The following is a 23,365-nucleotide window of genomic DNA, read 5'->3' on the forward strand; positions in this document are numbered from 1 at the left end:
AAATATAATATTTGCTTTTTTTTATGAGTAATTTCTTCTGTTAATTGCTCATTCTTTTTTCATTTTTCAGTTGGTTGTTGTTTTCCTCTTGATTTTCAGGTGCTCTTTATATAATTGGGGTATTAGCCATTGTCTGTGTTAAATTGCACAGAAAATGCAATTTGCTATTTTGCACAGATTTTGCTTATGGTGTATTTGTGCCATACAAAAGTTTTTTTTGTTTGTTTGTTTTTGTTTTTAATGTGTGTGTGTGTGTGAATTACCAATTTTTTATTGTTTCTGGGTTTTGTGTTTTAATTAAGTTTAATTGGTTTACAAGTCTATTCATTGTGAGTGAAAACAGCTCTGAATTATAGAAATATTATGTTTTACTATATGATAGGGCTAGCACCCTTTCTACTTTTCTTTTACAGGGTTTTCTTGGTGATTCATGCTTGCTTATTGATTGATAGTTTATTTTATAAATAAGGAAATAAATACTTCCATAGAAGTTCTATGACCATAGAGTAATGAGAAAAGTAAAAATAATTGTTCTTAATACTTTGTCTTAATATGAAGGTTAAATGTAGCAAGATTTTTACAGACTGCAACCATTTATAAGGATACATAATTAAAAGGAAGAGAGACAAGAGTGTATTGGAAATATTTATTTCAATCAGCGGTTCCCGAAGTGTGCTCTCTGGACCTCTGGCATCTTAGCACAAATCAAAGCAGTGGCATCACACTGTGATAGTAATCAGTTTCCTTCACCATCCTGTATTCATAGTAAAAAATGTCACTTTCACTCAAGAATATCCCTGAAACAGTAAACGTTATATATTTTATTAAATCTTGACCATTTAATACGTGTCTTTTTAATAGTCTCTGTTTCAAAATGGAGAATATACACAAACTCTTTGGCATGCCAAAGTATGATGGTTGTCTCAAGGAAAAGCCACCATGTGACTAAGCTGTGAGCCAAACTAGTCACTTTTTATTGAACACCATTTTCACATGTAAGAATAACTGACTAAAAATTGTGGTTATTCAAACTTGGGTATTTGGCAGACACTGTCACAAAAATGAACAAAAGTAAGCCTGTCACTTAAAGGAAAACAACTGACAGGATTCATTGCCAATGATAAAATTTGAGCTTTCAGGAGAAAAGAATCTTGGAACCTGGAATTCTCCACTGTGAGCTTGACCACTTCTCAGTACTTAACATATTTTTTTGATGTGATCGGTGGTGGTATTAATACATTTTATTTTTAATATTATGTTAAATGTGTCAATATTCCAAAAACCTGCAAAGTTCAGTGAGCCAATATTTTCAAAATGACCGATGGTTAGTTAACATTACAAAATCATGCATGGGTGAATGATCCATTCAAAGTACAAGATAAGCCAATGGATTTTTATGTAACAGAGTAAGAAATTTACTGATGTGGCTTCAGATTCCACATTGTAACAAACTTTAAAAGCTACCACTTCCCAAGTTTCAGTGTACTATCAAAGAATGTCCAAAATTATCTGAAAAATTTAAAGTACTCTTCCTTTTTCCAACTCCATATCTTTGTGAGTCCAGATTTTCTTCATGTTGTCCAATGGCCACAATATATACTAACAGATTGAATGCAGAAGTAGATGAAAGACTCTAGGTCTCTTTTATTAAGCCTGATATTTGAACAAATGTAAAACAATGCTACTTTTCTCAGTAAACTTTGTGTTGTCTTGGAAATTACAGTTTCCAAAAAATGTAGTTGTGTAACCATGTAATGTTTTTATTACTTTTATTTTTATTTTTAAATGAATAAATAAATATTAAATGTTTTTCTTTGATTTACTTTCTGATATGGTAATTATTGATAGATAGTACTCACATAAGAGACTTTGAGGGTCAACAATTTTTAACAATATAAAGAGGTCCTAAGTACAGCATGGGGAATATAGTCAATAATATTGTAGTAACTATGTATGGTGCCAGGTGGGTACTAGATTTATCTAACAGATGGGTAACTATCAGGGTGATCACTTTGAAGTTATATGAAAGTCTAACCACTATGTTGTACACCTGAAACTAATCTAATACTGAATGTCAACTCTAAAATTTTAAATTGTTTTTAAAAAATAAAGAGGCCCTAATACCTAGAAGTTTGTGAACCATCTGTTTAAATGACTGTAACAATTCATGGTTTGAATTCTGATTACAACAGATTTTAAGTTTACCTGTATACATTAAAGCACAATTTTGTAGTCCTCTGTTTAAAGACTTGGGGGTTGACAAAATAAAGCAGAGATGAAGTTAATGAAAATTCATTATACAGATCAGATCTATTTTCTATTTCAGGCAAAAATTAAAACACAACAGTTCTTTTCAAAACTAGAAACAAAAACTTATGTTTTTCATTTAAATTTCATTAAAACTGAAGTTTAATATAATTCAATGGAAAATCAAAAAATACTTTAATTTGCTCAGTTGTTGTGTTCCCAGGAGGCTGTATAAAAGGTATTTTCTCAATTTAAATAAGATCATGAGTTCCTGTAATATCTGACTACTCAGTGTGTAAAGAAGTATTGTTTCTCAGATGGCTAATATACTTATGTCTTTAAACCTCTAGAAGTCAAGTCTATTTCATGTTTTTTCCCCTAATTCCTCTGAGCTGAGCAAGTGACCTGTATTTTGTTAATCATTGTGTTTTGAAAGACCTGAAACTATCCTGTCACTCTGTGTTCCATTAGAATAACCTCAAGGCCTTCTGATGTTATTAAAATCTAGGGGGTAGATGCTGAGCATAGAGGTTTCATTTGAAACTACTTTCCCATCGTGTCCCAAGAGAACTACACTCACAGCATGTGTTTTTGTTTCTCCAAAAGATTAGTAGCTATCAACCATATACTGAACTTTAGAATGTTGTGTAACTGGATTTGTCTTCATGGGAGTCTTACTTTCTAAAACTCCCAATTTTAATTTATTTTAATCTAATTGGGACAACATTTTAACAGGTAAAGCTTTCTAAAATTCACGGTCAGTTTTTATTGTTACATAACATAGAAGAACTTTAAAAATTGTTTGTATAGAAGTAAAGCCCTTCTTAATACTTCTGTGGGACCTGGGCAGAGATCTTGTAATTAGTGGTAGGAAAGTATATTGTCTGTATGTTAATAGGGAAGCCCTGCGGTAGGTAGTTATTACGGACTTGCATTATCTCAGGTACAAAGACTATGCATAGCTCTCTCCTTATTTTCTTGGGCGTTAGCCCCAAAATTTAATAGCATAGTCAACAAGTATATTTTGTAGTCGTGCGTCTCTAAAGATTTCAACTCTGAAAAGCTTATGTAGGAGGCTTTGTTGCCCCAGATTAGTGTCACAGTGTGCAATATTATTTCTGATTTCTAAGAAAATAGTACAATTATGGGACATTGCAGATATTACTTGTTTTAACAGCACAAGAAAATAAACAAATGGGAAAAGTGAGTATTTGCCAAAAAGGGAACCCAGAGGGCACAGGGAAGGTAAGTGGATTGATATCCAGGACTGTGTTTAGTAGTTTAATTTATTGGTGTTTGGTAATAAGAATACAGAGAATTACCTCAAGGCAACAGGATGCTCTTGCCTTATTGAAGGAAAAGGGATGGAAAAGCCTGTACCGGACTCCTGTCTCCTTAATACAATTCACCAAATATATGAGTATCTATTATTTTCATGTTGCTGTGCTATAATGCCACAGCTGTTGAGTTAGAAATTGTTCCTGCTGTTTGCGGAGCTTGTTTATGGTCCAAAAGAAGTGAGAAGATAATGATACATGATGATAGCTGTGTGAGAGAGAAACAAAATACAGAGGGTGCCTAAAAATGTATACACATTTTAAGAAAGGAAAAAATTGTATTAAAATTGTAATACTCAATATATACCGATAACAAAAGATGAACACAAGTCATGTGTGTGCACTTTGTTGGTACCCCCGGTATAATGGTGAATCTTAAGAAGAATAGGTTTCAATTTGCAGAAGAGTTTGGGAGTTGGTGGAAGTGGATGGAGACCAAAGGAGTTGGTATTTGAGCTGGATCTTAAAAGAAGGAACGGTAGAATTTCAATAGACATAAAAAGAGAAGGCAGAGCCTCAGGAAATGCCGGTTCAAATATACGTAAATTCCATAGAACACAGAAAAGGCCTGCCATATTAGAACTATCCATTTTTAATTACAGTGAATCTAACTTGACTGACTTAGGCTTCTCTTAGGAAAATGAGGTGTGTTCTTTGCTGCTTGCCTCCGGATGGCACAGGACATGAACATGACTTTAGATTTACTCCAGTTTAAAGGATTAGCTAGTAGTATGGTTACTGTGTCCTTTAGAGACTGTCCTAGTGCTATATTTGTTTTTAATATTGTCAACTTTGTAGGTTTGCATCACTCTGGTTATACAGGGTACTAGTGGTCCTTTTGTTTTTAGAAGTTTGCTAAGTTTTATAAATATAAAAACTTGCTTGTACTTTGAACAGATTCACCATGTGTTCTAATGAGCAAAAGGGATTTTGGTACTAACCAAGGGGAAGTTCATTTAGAAACTCAGCTATACTGCAGTGCGGATTTAACTCATTAGCTACTCTTTACAATATGGATATATATTTTTAATTCTTTTAGTGCTGGAATGAGGTCCATTCATCTTGTATACTTGACTGCATCTACTACAACAACTACTACTGATTTCTATGAGTAATAGTAGTGCTCATGGTACCATTTCTAGAGTACTTAGTAGGTGAGTTTGTCTATTTTTAGGCCCACAGTTGGTGAAACAAAATTTACCTAGTGGTTCCTACCAAATGGCACAGGAAGCTTTTCTGTTTTGTTTTTTAATGAGAGTTGCTTAATCATGACATCTTTATTTCTTGGAACTCAGTTTTTGAAAAGTGAAATTGAAAAAAAAAATCAAAACTGTTATTCAAATGACCATTATGTACTTTCGAAAGTGGGCCCGAAGTTTACCTCGCACCATACACCGTACTAAAATTGAAACACTCAAAGATGAACAAGGCAGGGTCCTGGCCCACCTGGAGCCAACAGCCCAATAAGGGAAAGAGGAGGTAAAGAAATCGCTAAAATGCAATTGAAAAATGCAGTGCTTTTAGTGGAAGTGTTTTGAGACTTCAAATTAAAAATTTTAATCAGTGTGTGTTCTTGAAGAAGGCTGAAATTCACACTGTTAGTAAGGATCTTTGCGGTGTCCCTCAGGTGAGTTACCCAAAGTTGTTGGAGCTGTGGCAGGAAGGACTTGATATCCTTGGTTTTAACAGCTTAGTGGAAAGGAGTGTACTTCTGAAGTCTCAGGCCCTTAGCATGAGGCGGGATTCCCCACTGAGCAAGGGGGAATTTTAAGTGCGCTGGGATGTCAGTAAATTTCTGCCACACCCTATGTGCCTGGCTGGGCTCCTGATTTCAGTGGTTCCTTGCACCACCCTAGCTAGCTCCAAGTAATAGGAGATGTTGGTGTGATTTGAAAGATTCTCACCTTTGGTGCTATTGCCATTTTCTGCTTCCAGATCTTTTCTCACTAGATGACCTTAGAGCTCAGTTAGTTATTATATTACCACGAAGGTCAATGCACGTTTTAATCTAGTGTAGGAGAAGTCACAATTTTGTTAAGTAGTCTTTTAGGCTATTTTGGGATGATGAGAACATAACATCCATTCCAGGTAATCACAGACATTTAAATGTGAGTTTACTGTAAAATTGCCAATCTATTACAATTAATCTAATTTACAACCTATTCTTTTCTCATTTAGGGATAGAGTTTTTATCTCCATGTTCCTTTCCATTTGCCCTTTCCCCCTAAAATATGTAATGTCATGAAATTCTATAAACCCAGTCATTTTTCCTGAAATTGTCTGCCAAGGAATAAAGAGAAGGCATCAGTATTATTTCATAGCACAGAGCCACCTGTGCGTCTCTGCCCTCTTTGCAGTGGTTTCTGCCAAAATGGAATATCTATTAGGAATAGAAGGAGAGTCAACAACTGACATTTACTATTTATATTGATAATTGCAGTTGGCTTAATTATAGTTATGCTTCAAAACTTTAGGGCATGTGTTTCATATTTAAGATATTTTGTCATCGTAGTGTGTTAAAAAATGTTAAAGCTATTAAACTATCTTCTAAGGATATCTTTAAAAATGGTGGGATTAGTATGCCCAGTGGAGTCAAATTTCTGTTTTGCTAGATTTTTTTAAGTATGTTGAACAGATTTTTTATAATCTTTTTAAGTGTCTATGTAAAATTAATTACACGTTACTCTCAATATTCTTCTTTCCTATAGAGATAAAGTCATAAGCACCTTTTATATTTTAATGCATAGAAGGTATGTTTTTTGCTTTTCCCTTTTTAATGAGATAAACTGAAGAAGAGATAAGTGAAAAATTAAATAACTTATTTAAAGGTATTTAGTAGCTTAAAATGCAGCAATTATTTCTCTTAGGCATTCAGCTTTTGGGGGGCAAGTAATTTGCTGATTACATCTAATCACTCAAATAATTTTAAGAATACCTAACTTCCAAGTATCTTAATTTTCTATTGGGATTAATTTATATAAAGTTATCTAGTGAGTTGCTTAGCTGTTAAGTGTCAACATAAGCAATTTTCTAAATATGATTCATCTTTATCCTTTCAGTGTTTTGTTTTCCAGCAGTTAATTACTTAATAGGCATAAGCTCAACCAACGTAGTTCAAGCATAACTTATTTCAGCTATAACATATCTGAAGAAAGGAACTTTCCTTATGGTAGCATTTTTGAGATCATAACTTTCATAAAATAATCTCTTAGAACACATAGAACTGACACATAGAAAGTACAAGTTCCTATTTTATAACTAATTTTTTTCTTGGTTGAAATTATGGGATTTTATGGAAAACAATGTAAGCAAATTCTTTGACTTATCTAAAGTATTTAATACAAATCAATTAAATTTACTACTGTTTAAAATTTTGTAAATTTTTTATACTCCTTGTTATTTTTTTTTATGCCTTGTTATTTTATCACACTGAAGTCAACCTTTTAGAAAATGTCTCTTTAGTTAGTGATTTGTCATCAAATGAAGACTGAAGGATGGTATCTTCTCTGGCTTGCCATTATAGTTAATTTGTTGGTTTCCCAGTTTTAACATCCACATCAATTTTTATTTCTATGAAGTTACCTTAATACATGTTTATTATTCATATGTTCACTCCTGAACTTTTAACTATTTTGTATCTTTGTGTCATCCCAGTAACTGAAATCTGGACCAATCAATGCTATGGAGCAATGCTGTTCCATAGAACTTTTGGGGATGATAGAAAAATCCTAGATTTGCATTGTCTATCATGATACTCACTTGCCACACGTGGCTGTTATACACTTGAAATGTGACTAGTACAATTGGGGCACTAAATTTTTAAATTTAATGTTAAATAGCCACATGTGTCTAGTGGCTACCTTAATGGACTGTGTAGCTAAAAAACCTCAAGGGTTTGTTTGTTGGTTTTGGATTTTCATGGAAACAAAACAAGGCTTATGATTTAAAAGCCATTGTACAGGATTCACTAGTATGATCAAAAAGTCATTTGTTCCCCAGAATAAGGTATCAGTTTGATACCTAAAGGGAGGAAACTGGCAACATTATTCTTCAAAGTCGGTGCAGCTGCAGGTTATTTTCTCTTACAGATCAACCCTTGCATTCTTGTGTTAGAGTAGCATCTGTTGAGAAAATATAGCTATTCTAGTTTGAGGTGTTTTGTTTTGTTTTACATTAGGGAAATTGGCAGGAGAAAAATGAAAATAAGACCTTATTTTGTGTTATGCTTTGCAATGTAAAATTTTTAATGTTTTGTCTACTCAAAGCCTTCCAACAAGAGGGAAAGCCAAGACCTAGAATTGACATTATTCTCGGTTGTGAGGGGAAAATATTTCTCAGCCTGAGAGAAACTCTTATGGTTGAGAAGAGTCTTTTGAAAGGATGACTTAAAGACTTAGTTGGGAAAAGGCAATGATAGGATTTGGCAACTATTTGAATGCAGACTCCTAGGACAGAGTCAAAAATAACTGAATCAGAGCTAGGGGTATTGGTGTACAGTGCGTGGTGATTTTATTACTTATAGAGGAAAGTGAGGAGGAACCACTGGTTTGGGCTAGAAGATTTGTTTTAAAACATGTTGATTTGAAGGTGCTAATAGTACAAAGAGATGATGTCATAGTTAGTTCAAAATGCCCCAAAGACAGACTGAAGGGCTGAGAAGAGCTAGCTCCAGGCTGAATGTAAAAGATTCGGGAGTTAATTGCAGGCTTGCTCGTGTTCATATCACGTGGCCTTTTTTCTCCTTGACCCACTTCACCCTCTTCCCCCAATACAGTAACTGTCATACAATTCAGTAGAATTTTGTTTGTGTAAAGATGTAAGCCATGGAAGAAACACTTGAGAGAATGAATACTGATGAAAGAAATGCAGGGAGCATCTAGGAAAAGTGTAAAAAGTGGTCAAAGAAGTGGATTGGGTGATTCAGTGTTTCAGAACCCTAACAAGGGGAGAGCTGCAGGTCTGAATTGGGCAAGGACGTGAAGAAGGCTGGTGATTACACAGGGAGCGTCTCAGCTGGCATCTGAAGAGTATCTGACAGAAAAAGCAGAAAGTAGTGGTTGCCAGGGGCTGGGGCGGGAGGGAAATGGGGAGTTGTTGTTAAACGGGTATAAAGTTGCAGTTATGCAGGATGGAAAAGTCCTAAACCTCTGTTGTGCAATATTGTGCTTACAGAATATTTCATATGCTATGTACTACATAGTAAATTGTTGAAAGGGTAGATTTTATGTGTTTTTACATAATTTTTTAAAAGGGGGGAAATTAGAAAAAAAAAGTGCTTGGTATTTTTCTGGAGACTGTAATGTAAGGAGACATTAAGACGAGGATTCTTGGAACTGGCTGACTTTTTTTCTTTTTCTTTTTTAAAATTGCTCCTATCTAGATTCACTTTTAATTTGGTTGAGAGGATTTCTGCAATTACATTAAAATGCTTGGTTATGAGATTGAGTAGGTGTGACCATGAAAGCAATAATTGCAGAGCAGTCACTTAACATTCAAAAAAGCATCAAAGGGGTGGCCGGTTAGCTCAGTTGGGTAGAGCGTGGTGCTGGTAACACAAAGGTTGCCGGTTCGATCCCCGCATGGGCCACTGTGAGCTGCGCACTCCTTAAAAAAAAAAGCATCAAAATGCCTGAAGATGTGATTTTCAGAAAAGAGTCTAGAGCAGCACTACCTGGGAGAACCTTCTGCGATGGCAGATGAAAATGTCTGCACTGTCCTGTTCAGTAGCCATGGCCACATGTGTCTGTGACTTGACATGTGACTAATGTGACTGAGGAACTGCATTTTTAACTTGATTTAATTTTAATGCATTTAAATTTAGTCACATGTGACTGATGGCTACCATACAAGGCAACACAGGTTTAGAGACTTCAAAAAGTTAATCAGGGTATGAATGGACGTAGGAACTCAGTCCTGAGCAATTTGGATTTGAAATAAAAGCTGAGGAAAGGTGTCACAAGGTATTATAGGACACCAGAACTCCAGCTGATGGTGGTAAAGTGAATCTTTGGATGTGAGGTGATCCTGTTTCTTTTGTATTCGATCTTAGCCACCAACTGAAAAAACATACAGAGATAGAAAAGAGGTAGAGAAAAAAACAACTCCCAGTAAAGTGAGTTTACAGTAGAATTTATGAGTTACTTTGATCAATTTTAAAATTTCGTTTTTCACCTTCATATAAATAAGCAAAGCAGCCCACTGGGACAATGGCAGAGTCCTCACGAGGAAAGATGTTCCTTATACAGAAGCAGGAACTGGGCTGATCATTTCAGTAGTGATGCCATTTTAAACACAACTGACGAAGGATGCATGCTGGTAAAACTTAAAAATGACATTAGTTTTTTCTTCTCTGCAGGGTCTGAACAGCTCTCTTAGATCAGCCTACATCATCTCTCCTATGGGATTTTTTTGTGCAGATTTTTTGTTTTTTGTCTTGTTTCGTTTTTGTCTCAGGCCCAGGGGCTACATCACCCCAGAATTGTGTTATTGGAAACACAGATCTGATCCGCAGATCCTCTTAGGAAATTTTACCTCAAATAAGTATAGAATTAAAATTTTCAAGCACATTTTTGGATGCTGTTTTTCACTTTTGAAGTTAATGGGTTAACTGGACATTTTCTCAGCTGATTAAAATAAAATTGGTAAAACATTTTTGTTAGCATATTGGCAACAAGAACTTTAAAGATACTTAAAACTTAAACCCCAGTACATTCTTATCTGGCAATCTTCCTACAGAAACTATCCTAAATACCACAAAATATACCCCCAAATCTCTTTGTACAAAGGTACTCAGCATTATTTGTAATAGGGAAAACTGTACATAGCTTTAATGTTCAACAATAGGGAAATTATGAAGTAAACTAATTGCTACAAAGATGTCTTCCCACTTTGTGTATGGAACTACTATGGAATATTTCATATGCTATGTATAATTAATTGCATGCAGTTCTGCCAATTTAATCCTTCTTTGTGTCCCCATTGTACCTGAAACAACTGCTCAATGAATGTTTGCTGAATAAATGAACAAACTAATGTTGACACAAATGAAGTTGAGTTTCAGTTGCTTATCAATTGGTTAAAACTAAGAGATGTTATATTTTTTAAGTACATGTAGTTCCATTTGTAATGAAAATGTATTTCAGATTTAAACATCTATTCTGGAAAATATTTTTGTAAGCAAAATAACAATTTCAAATATTTAAAGGTAAATTCAGTTGATAAATGCATCAAATAGTGATTTTTTTTATAAACAAATTGTATTAGTAATAAATACTTCTGTCTCCAAAGTCCCTTTGTACACTTTTAGTTTATTTTTCCCTCCCTATATTTTCTCTGAATTTTATGTAATTCTTATAAATATAATTAAAAGCCTCCACTTGTCTCCCTGTTGACCTTTTTCTCCTCAAGCCTATGATTTGTCTTCACAATCAGGCTCTCTAACTGCTTTGTTCATTTGAAATGATCAGTCTTAACATGCTAGTGCATTAGGCTATGTTATATAGAGAGTATTTGAAACTTTACTTTTTATAATTTACAGAGGCCAGCAAAGGGGAAAAAAATCTGTTTTTTTCTTTTAAGTAATTTTTTTCTGGGTAAATCTACATTATGGTTGATGTAGGCAAGAAATACAAATATTAGATATTCTAAACTACCTCTTTTTACATGGAGTCCTGTATTGTACTTGAACAGTAAATCGAGATATATTTGTCATCACTTTATAAATATAAGTAGGTGCTTAGTTCTTTCTGAAACTTTATCAGCTTAAGATTGTCATTATTCAATATATTTATTTTGATAGGACCCTGAAAATTGTTGCTGATTGTGTGCCAAGCTCATGAGGGCAGGAACCATATCTATTTTGTTCACCCTGTATCCTCAGTGGCTATTAGAGTATCTGATTAAGCTCTCAAAAAATCGTTGAATGCCTGACTGCCTACTTTGGCCAATTTGTTTCGTGACTGCTTCCTAATAAAGTAAAGGAATTAAAGTAGCTATTTTGCGTTTGGTAGGCTGTTTGATTTTAAGGAACAAAAAAGACTCAGATTACTTTCTGGAGAGAGAAGGAAGAGGAAAGGAGGGAGGAAGGAAAGAAGAGAGAGCCCATAAATAGGCTCTACTTCTTCTAGTGAATCCATAGAAACTAATGGTTTTCCCCTTAGAAGCAGGCCTCTGTCCTTGCCTACTCTGGTGCTTCTTTATTGCTTTCTCTTTGCCTCTGCTTCTGAGTGCTATTTTGTTTCTCTTCTCTCTGTCAGGTTGTATTACTTTCATGTAACTCTAGTACTCTAGAGTTACCTGTAGTACTCTAGTCTCTTACTGATGCAGCTAATTACCCTCAACTCTATTTGGGCAGAACTTTTTCATCAGGGTCCCCAGGGGCTAGAGATCAGCTTCTGTGTTTATTGGTCTAATCAGCTGTGGTCAGGAGACAAGGTCATGTGAAATAAATATTACCATCCTCAGATAAGGAACCATGTGAGCTACTTCCTCAGTTTAGAAGCTTCCTGAGGAGGGCTTGGTGGCACCTAAAGCTTAATATACTCTTTTCCAGTAGACGTCTGTTACCATGTTCTTTCATTTCTCACTCGGTCTTTATAATATTTATAAACCATGGCATGGCCCCTATTTTTATGTTATGGTTTTGGAGGGCTTCTTCTTCAGAACTTTAGAACATTACTTTTATTGTAGAACATTAAGTGGCCATCTCTCCTGTCTTCTTCTCCTGGCTAAGAAGGACTGCAAAGCCTGAGAGCCTCCCTCTGACTGTTCTGCTCCTCCACGTGGCTACAGGGAAGGGAGTTATTCCGATTAGAATTTCTGTGGTTTATAGATATTCACACTTAAATGGGACCACCAAAATATTTTTCAATTTAGAAAAATTTAAGAAAAGATCAAAAACTTAAAAAGAAAAATTGAACAGCATACCACTGGCAATTTGCCAGTTAATAGTAGAATGCTAAGTGGGACAATAAGCATTGTTGAATTGTCCCGTTTCTTTGATTAAATTAACCCCTACCTCTCCAAGTTTTATATTTTTCTTATTTTAAGCTTCAAAACTTTATATTAAATCTGATTATTCCTATTTTATTCAGAAAAATCGGTCTGGTCCTTGCTTTGGGAGTTGCATGTAATCCTCTTTGAATTTAACCTTTCAGCTTTCAAATTGAGGCCTAACAGTGTACTAGTATACTAGTAGATACGATTTTATTATGAAGGTTGATGGTTTTAAGTCATGTCAACAATGGGCTGAAAAAAAATCTATGGTGTTTTAGAATATGACAGGGAAATGACATTTTGGGAGCCTACTGGGCACCCAGCTGGTAGGAGCTTGCCCTGTTATCTTATTGGCACAGCGGCCCTATGGGTTTCTTTTGATCTGAGACCTAACACTTACCCTGATTTTATATAATTCTATTTATTTCAGTACCTTAGCAATAAATTTGCACCAATTTAACTTTTCTTAGAAAGTCATCATTAATACTTAAAACGTTTCTTTTAAAAACAGGATAAAAGAATCAGAGTATCTCAACCCTTGACAAGAGGACCAAGTGCCTTTATTCCAGAGAAGGAAGTAAGTTTATCTGTCTTAAAATACATAAAGTGTGATAAAAAAATAATTGTACCAAAGCATATCTCAATTTTTAATATGGAAGTAAACATGTGGTTTACTCTCGTTTCTTATTTACATGTCAGAAAACCACAAAGATAATGTTCTTTTCAATTTCACTCAAAAGTTTGTGTGTATAATAATCTTATTTTAGAGTTAGGTAGCACTGCAAGATTAGAAACATAAATTTTAGCATATTTGATTTCAAATATAACTTCTGAGCAAAGCTACTAACAGTAATAAAATTTAATATTAACCTAAAGGTTTTATGTTTTAAAATGGCCACTGTTTCACAGTGATTATAAGTTACATAAATGTTAAGATATTTTGAAATGAAAAAGTAAGTTTCCCAACTAAACCTGTTAAGTTTCCCAATTAAACCTGTTCTTAAATAAAACATGATATTACATCACTAGTAGTTATTTTTTTCATTTGGTTCTAAGTCTTGGTGGCACAGAATGTTACAGAATCTCCTGTACAATCTGTACCTTTGGTGAGTGTGGGGAGTCAAGATGGTAAATGCAAGTAAGAGAGTTTGTAAAATGAAAACGACACAAAGGAGATTATAATCAGTACAAGGTTTATCCTGTTACATGGATGTACATCTCTGTGAAGGTCACAGCAGCATGCAGCACCTTCTAGATTCCGAGATGCCTCTCAGATATACTTGGGGTAAAAAAAGCTTAGGAACCACTAATTGAGGAGTTTTTTCTCTGCTTCAAGTTGTTATAACTCATATTGAATATGGTTATATATACTGATGCACTATTGCAGAGATGTCATTTCTCTTAAAGCACCAACATTATTCCCATATAGTTCTGAAATTAGTCAACAAACAGTATTTATAGAGCATCTATTATGTGCCAGGCATTGTCTGAAAGGAAGTGATGAGTAGAATTTGAATAATACATGTTAGGTCATTGCCAGACTCAGAAGTTCCTTCATTTTCATTTCACTTTTTAAATAACCTTACCATTTAAATGAAAATATTAAATGAAAATTAACAGTAATGTTTTGGAGCTCAGTGACTATAGCTAATCCAGGTGGTGACCATGCGTTAGAGAAACTGCTGTGCTTGTGCCTGTTTCCCTCACATGGTGGAGAAACTGCTCTTAGCAGAGTGATTGCCTTGTATATATATAATGACTTCCTGAAACAGTCATTTTCCCAGCATATATTTGAGGATAATCTGGTTTGCAGAAGACACCGCTGTTTTCAGGATAGACTTACTATATGAATCTATTAATGTTTGTCAGTCCTCAGTTAAACAGAAGAGACTTCCACGGAAAATACAACAGATATTTTATACTAATTATATGTAGTTTATCTGGATCCTATTATGTTTTCAACAATCATCTTGGTCCCTATAGTTGACAAAATGGGGAAAATGGGCAAATGAAAGTATATTTGGCTTTATAATGAGCTGAACTGCAATTGCTTCTTTTTTACACCATTGTAATTAACACTCCCTCACAATTTTCCCTTTTCAGACATTATATTTTCTTCAGAATTACATTTTTCTCAGGCAACAGTGCCTTTTATATAAATTGTAGTTATTTTTCAGAAGAGACTGTAAAGCCAGCCCTGAAGAGTTAACAGAGTTTGTTTAATAACTGTGTGAATCTTTCCAAAGAAAGTCCTTTAGTCTGGACTTCAGGAGATCTGGATTCTAGATCAGGCTCTGCTATTAACTAGGTGCATGAGCTTGGATTTAAACTCGAATCTGTTTCTTATCTAAAATAAGGACTACATTCTTTTTAAGTCTAGAACTTGAATTCTAAAATATCAGTAAATAATGAACCAGTCCTAGAAATATGCATCTCGTGTGTTAATTCCCACAGAGCGGGGTCCTTCTACAAGGTGCTAATAAGCTCTTAACACCTTCTGCGCCAACTCTTGGTGTGATGCCCAAGCTGTCATTGTGTATAAAGCTATATATAAATAACCTATTTTTGAGTTAGCTCTTTTGATTCCCTAAGATGGAGGATGTCCGTTTTAATAACTTACCTTGTTTTTAGTAATTAACATGATAGGCTCAAAACAAGAATGACAGTATTCTGGTGTCCTTATTAATTTTTCAATTAACGCTTTCCTACAAATTATCATATTTTCCTTTGTCCCTAAAGACTTCAGAAGGCCTTTTTAAATGTTGAATAACAAGAACAAGCAAAGGATCAGATTGAAAATATTTGTCTAAGTATAATGCGATTGAGTATCTTCATAGGCTATTGAGAGAAAATTGTAAATGTATGTAATCAAATGCCACTGCCTTTGCCTCACCACAAATTGGTGTGACTATAGCCGTGCAAGTGGGCCCTGAAATTTTTTGCCTTATGTTCCTGGCAAAGCAGATGGAAGCTTCTTTTCTCCAATTTCATGGCTGTGTGTGTAATGTTTGATAATTTGACATTTGTTGTTTAATAAATTGTGGTACCAGAGCCAAAAATGAGTGGTGCTTTCTTTCTTCTTTCTGTTCCTCATCTGAGCAACTGCATAATTTCAGTGTCTGTTAATATCAAAAGAACAGTCGTTTGCTCCAACAGTGGCATGATTTATGAAAACCAAGGATGTGTTTACTTCTCAATAATTATTTTGTTTTGGGTTTCTTGGTTGTAAGGTTGTCCAAGCCAACACAGTGGATGAACGTACTAACTTTCTGGTGGAAGAATACTCGACATCCGGGCGCCTGGACAACATCACCCAGGTCATGAGCCTGCACGCTCACTACCTGGAGTCTTTCCTGCGGAGCCAGTTCTACATGCTGCGCATGGATGGCCCCCTTCCTCTCCCGCACAGGCACTACATCGCAATCATGGTGCGCGCTTCCCCCGCTTGCGGGCTGCCCGCGCACCGCCCGCACGTATCCTTCTCCCTTCTAATGTCCTGTGTGTAGGTGTGGAGAGCTAATTGTAATTTTATGGAACTAAGAATTGGAAGTTCCTTGGGGACATTTTGAATGCTTAAACCACTCAATGTACTGAAAGTTTCTCCTTTAATTTTCACTAAAATCATTTTCCACGTTTAATTCCTTGTGATTAAAGATGCTTGTAGGAGTCAAAGTAATATCCCACCAGTTTTGTTTTTGTACTTGGTATCTTGTTTTTATTAATAGGAAACGGTGGTTTGTGACATTTTATTTAGTCATTTTATTACATACAAATGTCGCTATTTTGGCTAAGAGGAAAGTGTCAGTTTGTACCACTGGAGACTGGATAAGAGATGAAGTTTTAAATGAATTATAATGCTCTTAAGTATAGTATTTGGTACTGGTTAACCATAATGTTCTGGGGCAGAGAGAATTATAAATTGGGATGCCAGGCAGCAGGAGTGAGAAGGGTAGAAAGAAGCAGTGCTTCTTGGCTGCAGCCAAACTACCCTGTTCCTCAGAAAATAAGACCGGGGCTTATATTAATCTTTACTCCAAAAGTCACATTAGGGCTTATGTTCACAGGATGTCATCCTGAAAAATCGTGCTAGGGCTTATTTTCCAGTTAGGTCTTATTTTCGGGGAAACGGTATTCTGGAGAAAAAGAGGAATGAGAACATGATTCACTTGCCGTATGTTTGGAGATTTAGAGCAGCTGGGCTGGCAGCACTAGGGGAGCCAGCCCGGAGTTAGCAGATTCGTCATTACCAAGTTTAATTTGATTATCTTGTTTATGCTCTCACTGAAGTTTTAAACAACAACAAAAAAAGGGCAGCGTACTATGTTTTACTGAATGACGCACTTGACTAAGACTATAATTTTAGCCTAAGTTTTTGACGACAGTAAGGGTAAAAGCAGACCTAGAGTGTCATAAACTAGGAAAGCAACAAGATACAGAGAATAGAAATACAACAATACTGTTTTACTGAGAAGGAGCCCTGAGGAAAGGAGTGGTGAAGAGTCTGCTTCGCATGGATTTACCAACTTGTCATTATAAAGGCTCATTTTGACTGCATAAGAAGGAAGGGGTCAGTGACCTTCTGTGTCTTCTCAATAGGGTGATGTGCACAGATAACACTGATATCACAGTTATCTCAAAGGCAATAAGAGAATTACCCAAATGAGCATGCATTCCGAGTTACTAGAATACAAGTTAATGAGATTTTACTATGTTTTAAATAGAATAATACAGTTCATATTATTTACCGTAATGAAGCAGACATGTACTTTCTTAACAAAACAAGAACGTGTCTTCTAGGTTGACCAGTCCAGTATCAACCTTCTAGATGAGGCAGGAATTGGCTTGATGTGACAATTTATTTGATTATACAACTGTCAGCTTCATGTTTTGATTCAAGAATCTATAGCAGCATTGTGATGGAAGTTTTAGAAGGAGGAGGATTCTGTAAGAAAAGAATATTGGCTATAAAAATTAAGAATTCCACCTATATTTTTGTGTAGAAATAGTCGCGTAAGACTCTGCCACGATGGTTTTATCAGCTAACTCTTTGTGTTTTAGGCTGCCGCTCGACATCAGTGTTCTTACTTAATAAATATGCATGTGGATGAATTTCTAAAGACAGGAGGTATTGCTGAGTGGCTGAATGGTTTGGAATATGTACCACAAAGACTGAAAAATCTTAATGAGATAAATAAGCTACTAGCACACCGACCTTGGCTGATCACGAAAGAGCACATTCAGGTACTGAGTGTTTATCTGAAATAAAAAAGATGTTTACTAATGATTCTAATTAAGAGTTCATTTTTTCGTTAAGTATTTTGCTTAGGACTTAATTTTAAATATTTGCATGTTAGGAACTTGAAAAATAATGGTGTATTAATTTGTGTAGAAAAGATAACTTTAGAAAGTCAGTGGGTTTAATTTAAGTATAAATGGATACTTCTCTTTAAATAATCAGTAATTAGCTTGTAGAAGTGCTTTAATGAGTGGCTACAGGAAAAGTTGATTTCAATTTTCAAGCAGTAGGTAGAACAGAGAAAATACACTAGCTTGATAGGGTACCTGGGATCCAGTCTCTACCATTACTCACCACCAGTGTGTGACCTTTACTGAATTAACTTATGCGGGCCCAGTAGTTCCTCCTTCTATAAAATAAGAGGCCTAGATTAAATGAGTTCTAAACTCTTTTCTAGTGCTAACATTTCATAATTTTAAGATTTTCACAAAACGATTTTGCAGATAAAAAGTAATTTGCCAGCTGGTGTGTGAACGCTTAACTGCCTCTAGAAGCTAGGGCTCAGATGAGAAATAGGGTTGTGATTGACTAGAGCACTTGCACTTCAAAAGGAGCTTCCATCAAAGGCCTACAGGGTGAGGTCGTGATATAATATCCTTAACACGGTGCTTGGTACTTGGTAACTATTTAATAAATAGGAGCAGTCATCTAAATGATCAGTAGGAGCCTTAGGTATTTAAAATCCCTGCTTCTAATGCATTGAAATGTCCTTTTTAAAAAATCCTCTTTTCAGCTACTTTTTTGTTAGTTATTTGCCCAGTTAAGCCAAACTTAGCTTTTGTCAATCTGTATACTCTCAAATTTTGATGATCTATTTGGGAATCTGTGAAGCACAGTGTTGCCCTGAGGTGTATGTTCTAGTTCATAATAGTTAGATACAGGGCTTACTCATTATTTTTATGTCCCATGTTAATTAATTTGCGTCAGAACATCGGTGGCTCTAAAACGATAGACCCTGCCTTTGGACATGCTCGGAGTCTAGGGAAGAGCAGTCTAGGGAGGTAATGACAGTAGTCACAGCACAAGAGGGTATAAATGTAGGAGGAAAGAGAATGGGATCAGGAGCTTTCACGGAAGAGGTAACATTTGAGCCAGGTCTTGAAGACTAAGTAGGAGGAGTTTTCAGGTAGAGGAGGGCATTCCAGACAGGAGAGTGTGAAATATTATGATATGTTGGAAAAATAGTTAATAGCTTCAGGTTACTGACTTGGAGAAATGGTTATATAAGGTGGAGGATAGGAAATGGAATGAATACTGTATTAAAGAATTTGTGTTTTATCCTCAGAAAGTTATGGTGTCCAGAGTTATATGATGGTACCTCATGGGTGCACAAAGACAGTCCTTCAAAATGTTAGAAAATATGCGTGTGTGTGTGTGTTTGTTGTATGTGTATTCTTATACTCCTTTATGTTTTTTGTGTATTTCAGAATAGTATTACAGTACATGTATATAACTAGTCTATATAAAATGTATTTTATAAGTATATATTCATTTATAAATACATGTACATAATTATTAGGGCATGGGCCCCCAATTGTTACTGTCAGAAACATATATGCACAAAAGAGCTTAGAGATCACTGCAATAAAGAATCAAGAATCATTAAAAGTTTTGAGCTGAATTAATAATATTTACTGATACAGAAGATACATTACAAGTGGTACAGACTGGAAGCAGGGAGGGTGGCCCACCATAAAACAGTTGCAGTAAATTTTCCATGAGAGGTGATTTTTTTTAAAAGCCTTGGTGAGATGAAGAGGAGGGATCAGACTGCATATAATTATTCTACACGAGAATAAGCAGGACTTGGTGACTGGCAGAATGTGAGGACGGAGAAAGAGGGTGGGCCAGGAGAATGACTCTGGGCAGAAGGCAACGCCATGAGCAGGATTCATACACAGCCCCGAGGACAGAAGACTCTGGCATCCATGTAGTGATGTCCAGTTACTGAAGGAAACACAAGTCTGGAGCTCAAGATAAAGGAAGAATAGAAATAAAAGCATTGGGTAGTTATTTATAGATAAGCAGAGGTCAAGTTGAAGGAATGTGATCCATCCGGGGAGATATTGTACAAGGAAAGATCATGCATAGAACAGCATTGTGGAGGCTAGCAAGAAAAAGAAGGGGGGCTGTGAGCGAGATGAACAAGGATCCATCTCAGGTAGAAATTGCACCAAAAAAAAAAAAAGTGGAATTGCTGAAGTCAAGGGAAATTAATTTCAAGAAGAAAGTGAGGACAATGTAGATTCTGCAGAGATCAAATGGGATAAAGGCTAAAAAGAAATAGTCAGATTTGGCCATTTGGAGGTCATATGTGACCTTAGTGAAAGTAGCTTCAGGAGTTTGTTTGAAAAAGAAATGATAATAATAAATAAGTAAAAGTAGAATATGAGGTGAGAAATTTGAGATGATGAGTATTGGCTATCCTTTCAGGTTTAATAATAATCCTGCAAAGACTGGCAAAAGCATTAAAAATTTTACCAATCCCTTTAGAAAGCTCTTTGGGTGGTATTATCAAAAGTCATAAAAATATTAATACCCTTTATCTCAAAAAATCTTTAATATGTGAAAGATTTTTAAAACAGTTTTAAGTTTTATTACTAGAAACGGACGTATGAAACTTGGTAGGTGTTCCGTACTTTCTAAAATTGCCTTATAGCATTCTACGATTTGCATTTTCACTCTGACTTGCTTTCTTATTCCAGAAACTTGTCAAAACTGGAGAAAATAATTGGTCTCTGCCCGAACTGGTACACGCTGTGGTCCTGCTGGCACATTATCATGCTTTGGCAAGCTTTGTCTTTGGCAGTGGCATCAACCCAGAGAGAGATCCGGAAATCTCCAATGGATTCAGGCTAATATCAGTTAACAATTTCTGCGTGTGTGACCTTGCTAATGACAACAACATAGAAAATGCATCTCTTACAGGCAACAGCTTTGGGGTCAGTTTTCTTAACTGTCTTTTCTGTTTTGCCTTTAAACTTCCTTAACATTAAAAATACCTAGACAGAATTTATTCTCCGATTAAATAAGATACTATATACTTGAACTATTTTTGCATTATTTTTGTTACTATAAAAATTTAATCTGTACGTGAAGTTCTGAAGTGTCTTAAAGAAGCTTTTAAGGCAGAAAGATGTGATTACAAATCATAAGGACTAAAATATTGATGCATTCTAGTGATCATAGGCTTTTCCTGTTAGATCCTTTGGACAGCAGAGCCCAGAATGATGTATTTGTGTCTGTAAGACGCTGGAACAACCAATAGAAAATATATCTTATGACAGCAAAAAGTAGGAAATTGGAAGCTGCCTTATTTTTAAAAATAAACCATCATATAATTTAACATATACCAAATGCTAGCATTCTAGATTAAATATATCTATACTTATAAACTTTCTATATTAATATCTGAAGCGAAAACATCATACTTCTGAAAACATCATAGGACTTTCTTTGGCATTAGTAAAAAACCCACTCAGGAACTTAATCACGGTGCCCATGCTACTATCTGTACATAATAAGGTGACATTGGGGGATAGACGTTTACTCAAATGATTTTTAATATTAACACCAACGTTATATTGTCTTCCTCCAGATTGTAGGTTCTCTAAGTGAGCTAGAGGCCTTGATGGAAAGAATGAAAAGGCTTCAAGAAGAAAGGGAAGATGAAGAGGCATCTCAGGAAGAAATGACCACTCGTTTTGAGAAGGAGACGAAAGAAAGTCTGTTCGTGGTCTCTGGAGATACTTTTCATTCATTTCCTCATTCAGGTGCCTTTTTATTTTATTTTATTTTATTTTTTTGCTGTTTTTGCCCTTTAGCTGTTCTTGGTACCCTGACAGTCCACCTTCAGTATTTTCCTCATAGATATGTAAAAACTAATTCATTCTGCTACCTTGTTCCCTTTATTTATTTCTCCTTCTCTGCCTTGTAGATGGTATACCTGATGCTATTGATTCCTCTATTATGTTGGTGCATCTTTGACTATGTTTCACATCCAGTTGAGAGGAACTTGCAGCTTTGTAGTCCATCCTGTATCCTGGATAAAATGCTATTCAAAGCAGACCAGTTGCTTATAAAGTTAGATAGGAATATTTAATTTATTCTACTTTTGTGGGGTTTTTTGATAATAAGTGAAATCCTGGTTCAATAGATAAATTTTTAAAAAATATCTTTGCCTTTTCTGTGGGTGGGGAGTATGTAGGAGGATTGTTCTCACACTGCTGCTTTTCTTTTCCAGATTAGTTCTAAAATTACACTGCACTTACATTTGCATTTCTTGGGGGAAATCTTTGGAATTTTATAAAAATGTATTATTTAGGTCATTTTCTTAGCTTGAATTTGGAGGAATTTATTCTGTATTAAAAGCTAGGCTTCTTTGCTCTAGTCTTAATTAAAAACACATTTTTTAAATTTTCTAAGAGACTTTGAAACAGGAGGTAAACTTTTCAATTATGACTAAAAAAGACATTGAACACAACATAGTAAATGTTATTAAAATAGCATAGACTCAACAGAAAGTTTAAACCCTTCAAAGTCATCAATCTACATAATATTTGTTTTTAAAATAGAGTTCCATTAGTTTAAAAGAGGGCTTCAAAATGACTAGTCTTAACGCAGATCAGTCTCATAAATTCTGAGGGTAATTGATTTGGCCATAACTTGTTTATTACCTTTAAACATAGCATTGCTATTGACCAATAGCTCTTGGAAGTTTTACCAGGAAAAACAAGAACCCCTTTTATCATTTCCCCTGATGACCTTTTTTTATGAAAGATTTTATCTACCAAATTGAGTATAGTAAGTAACAGTTTCTCAGAGCTTCTAACCAACAGGAAATCCCAAATAAGGAAACTCAGTGTTTTAGTTATTGGTTTAATATTCATTTTACAAACATGTATTGCGTGTCCCAGATAGTCTCAGCATTGTGGTAGGTACTCAGATTTTCAGGCTTAGACATGGTTCCTGCCCCCTGGGAGCTGTTGTTGCTAATGGAAGAGAAATAAATGATTACAATATATAGCAGAATGTGAAAGGTATATGAATGAGCCTAGAAGAGGACCCAGAACCCTTCTTGGTGGGTGAAGAGTATAGACAGAAAGGGTCCTAGAAGATGACTTCCTCCAGCCATTTGGCTCTAAGCTAAGTCTTAGAATCTTGAGTGCAAAGGAATCATGCAATGGCTTGGGGACAGGGGAGTTGGTGGTAAACAGCATCCAAGCCTGAGCCAAGGCACGAACGATGGTATGAAATAGGATGCTTGCTGCAGAAACAAGTGGCTCTGTGTTGTTAGGACATTAATCACGAAGTAGGGAATGTGACAAGGTAGCTGGTTAGGTCTACAGAGGCTTCCTCATCATGTTTTTTCTAACCTTAAGGAACATGCAATCTGCCATAGTTTGGACATTTTAAGCTAAGATGTCTGTAAAGCACCCAGTCTGGAGATGTCCAGCACAGTGCTTCTCAGACTTTCCTGTGCGTGTGAGTC

General features: G+C 35.4%; 1 protein-coding gene across 2 annotated transcripts in view; it reads left to right on the forward strand.

Moving 5' to 3' along the window:
* SESN3 (sestrin 3) overlaps nt 1-23,365 on the forward strand; it is a 63,981-nt gene that overhangs the window by 24,720 nt on the left and 15,896 nt on the right. For both annotated transcript variants that reach the window (XM_019737544.2, XM_019737543.2), the window contains 5 exons: nt 13,090-13,155; nt 15,809-16,006; nt 17,637-17,819; nt 20,580-20,816; nt 21,473-21,647. In XM_019737544.2, the coding sequence (XP_019593103.2) occupies nt 13,090-13,155; nt 15,809-16,006; nt 17,637-17,819; nt 20,580-20,816; nt 21,473-21,647 (859 nt within the window). The remainder of the gene's footprint in view (nt 1-13,089; nt 13,156-15,808; nt 16,007-17,636; nt 17,820-20,579; nt 20,817-21,472; nt 21,648-23,365) is intronic.

This window comes from Rhinolophus sinicus, linkage group LG06 (genome assembly GCF_036562045.2).
Source record: "Rhinolophus sinicus isolate RSC01 linkage group LG06, ASM3656204v1, whole genome shotgun sequence".
NCBI lineage: Eukaryota > Metazoa > Chordata > Mammalia > Chiroptera > Rhinolophidae > Rhinolophus > Rhinolophus sinicus.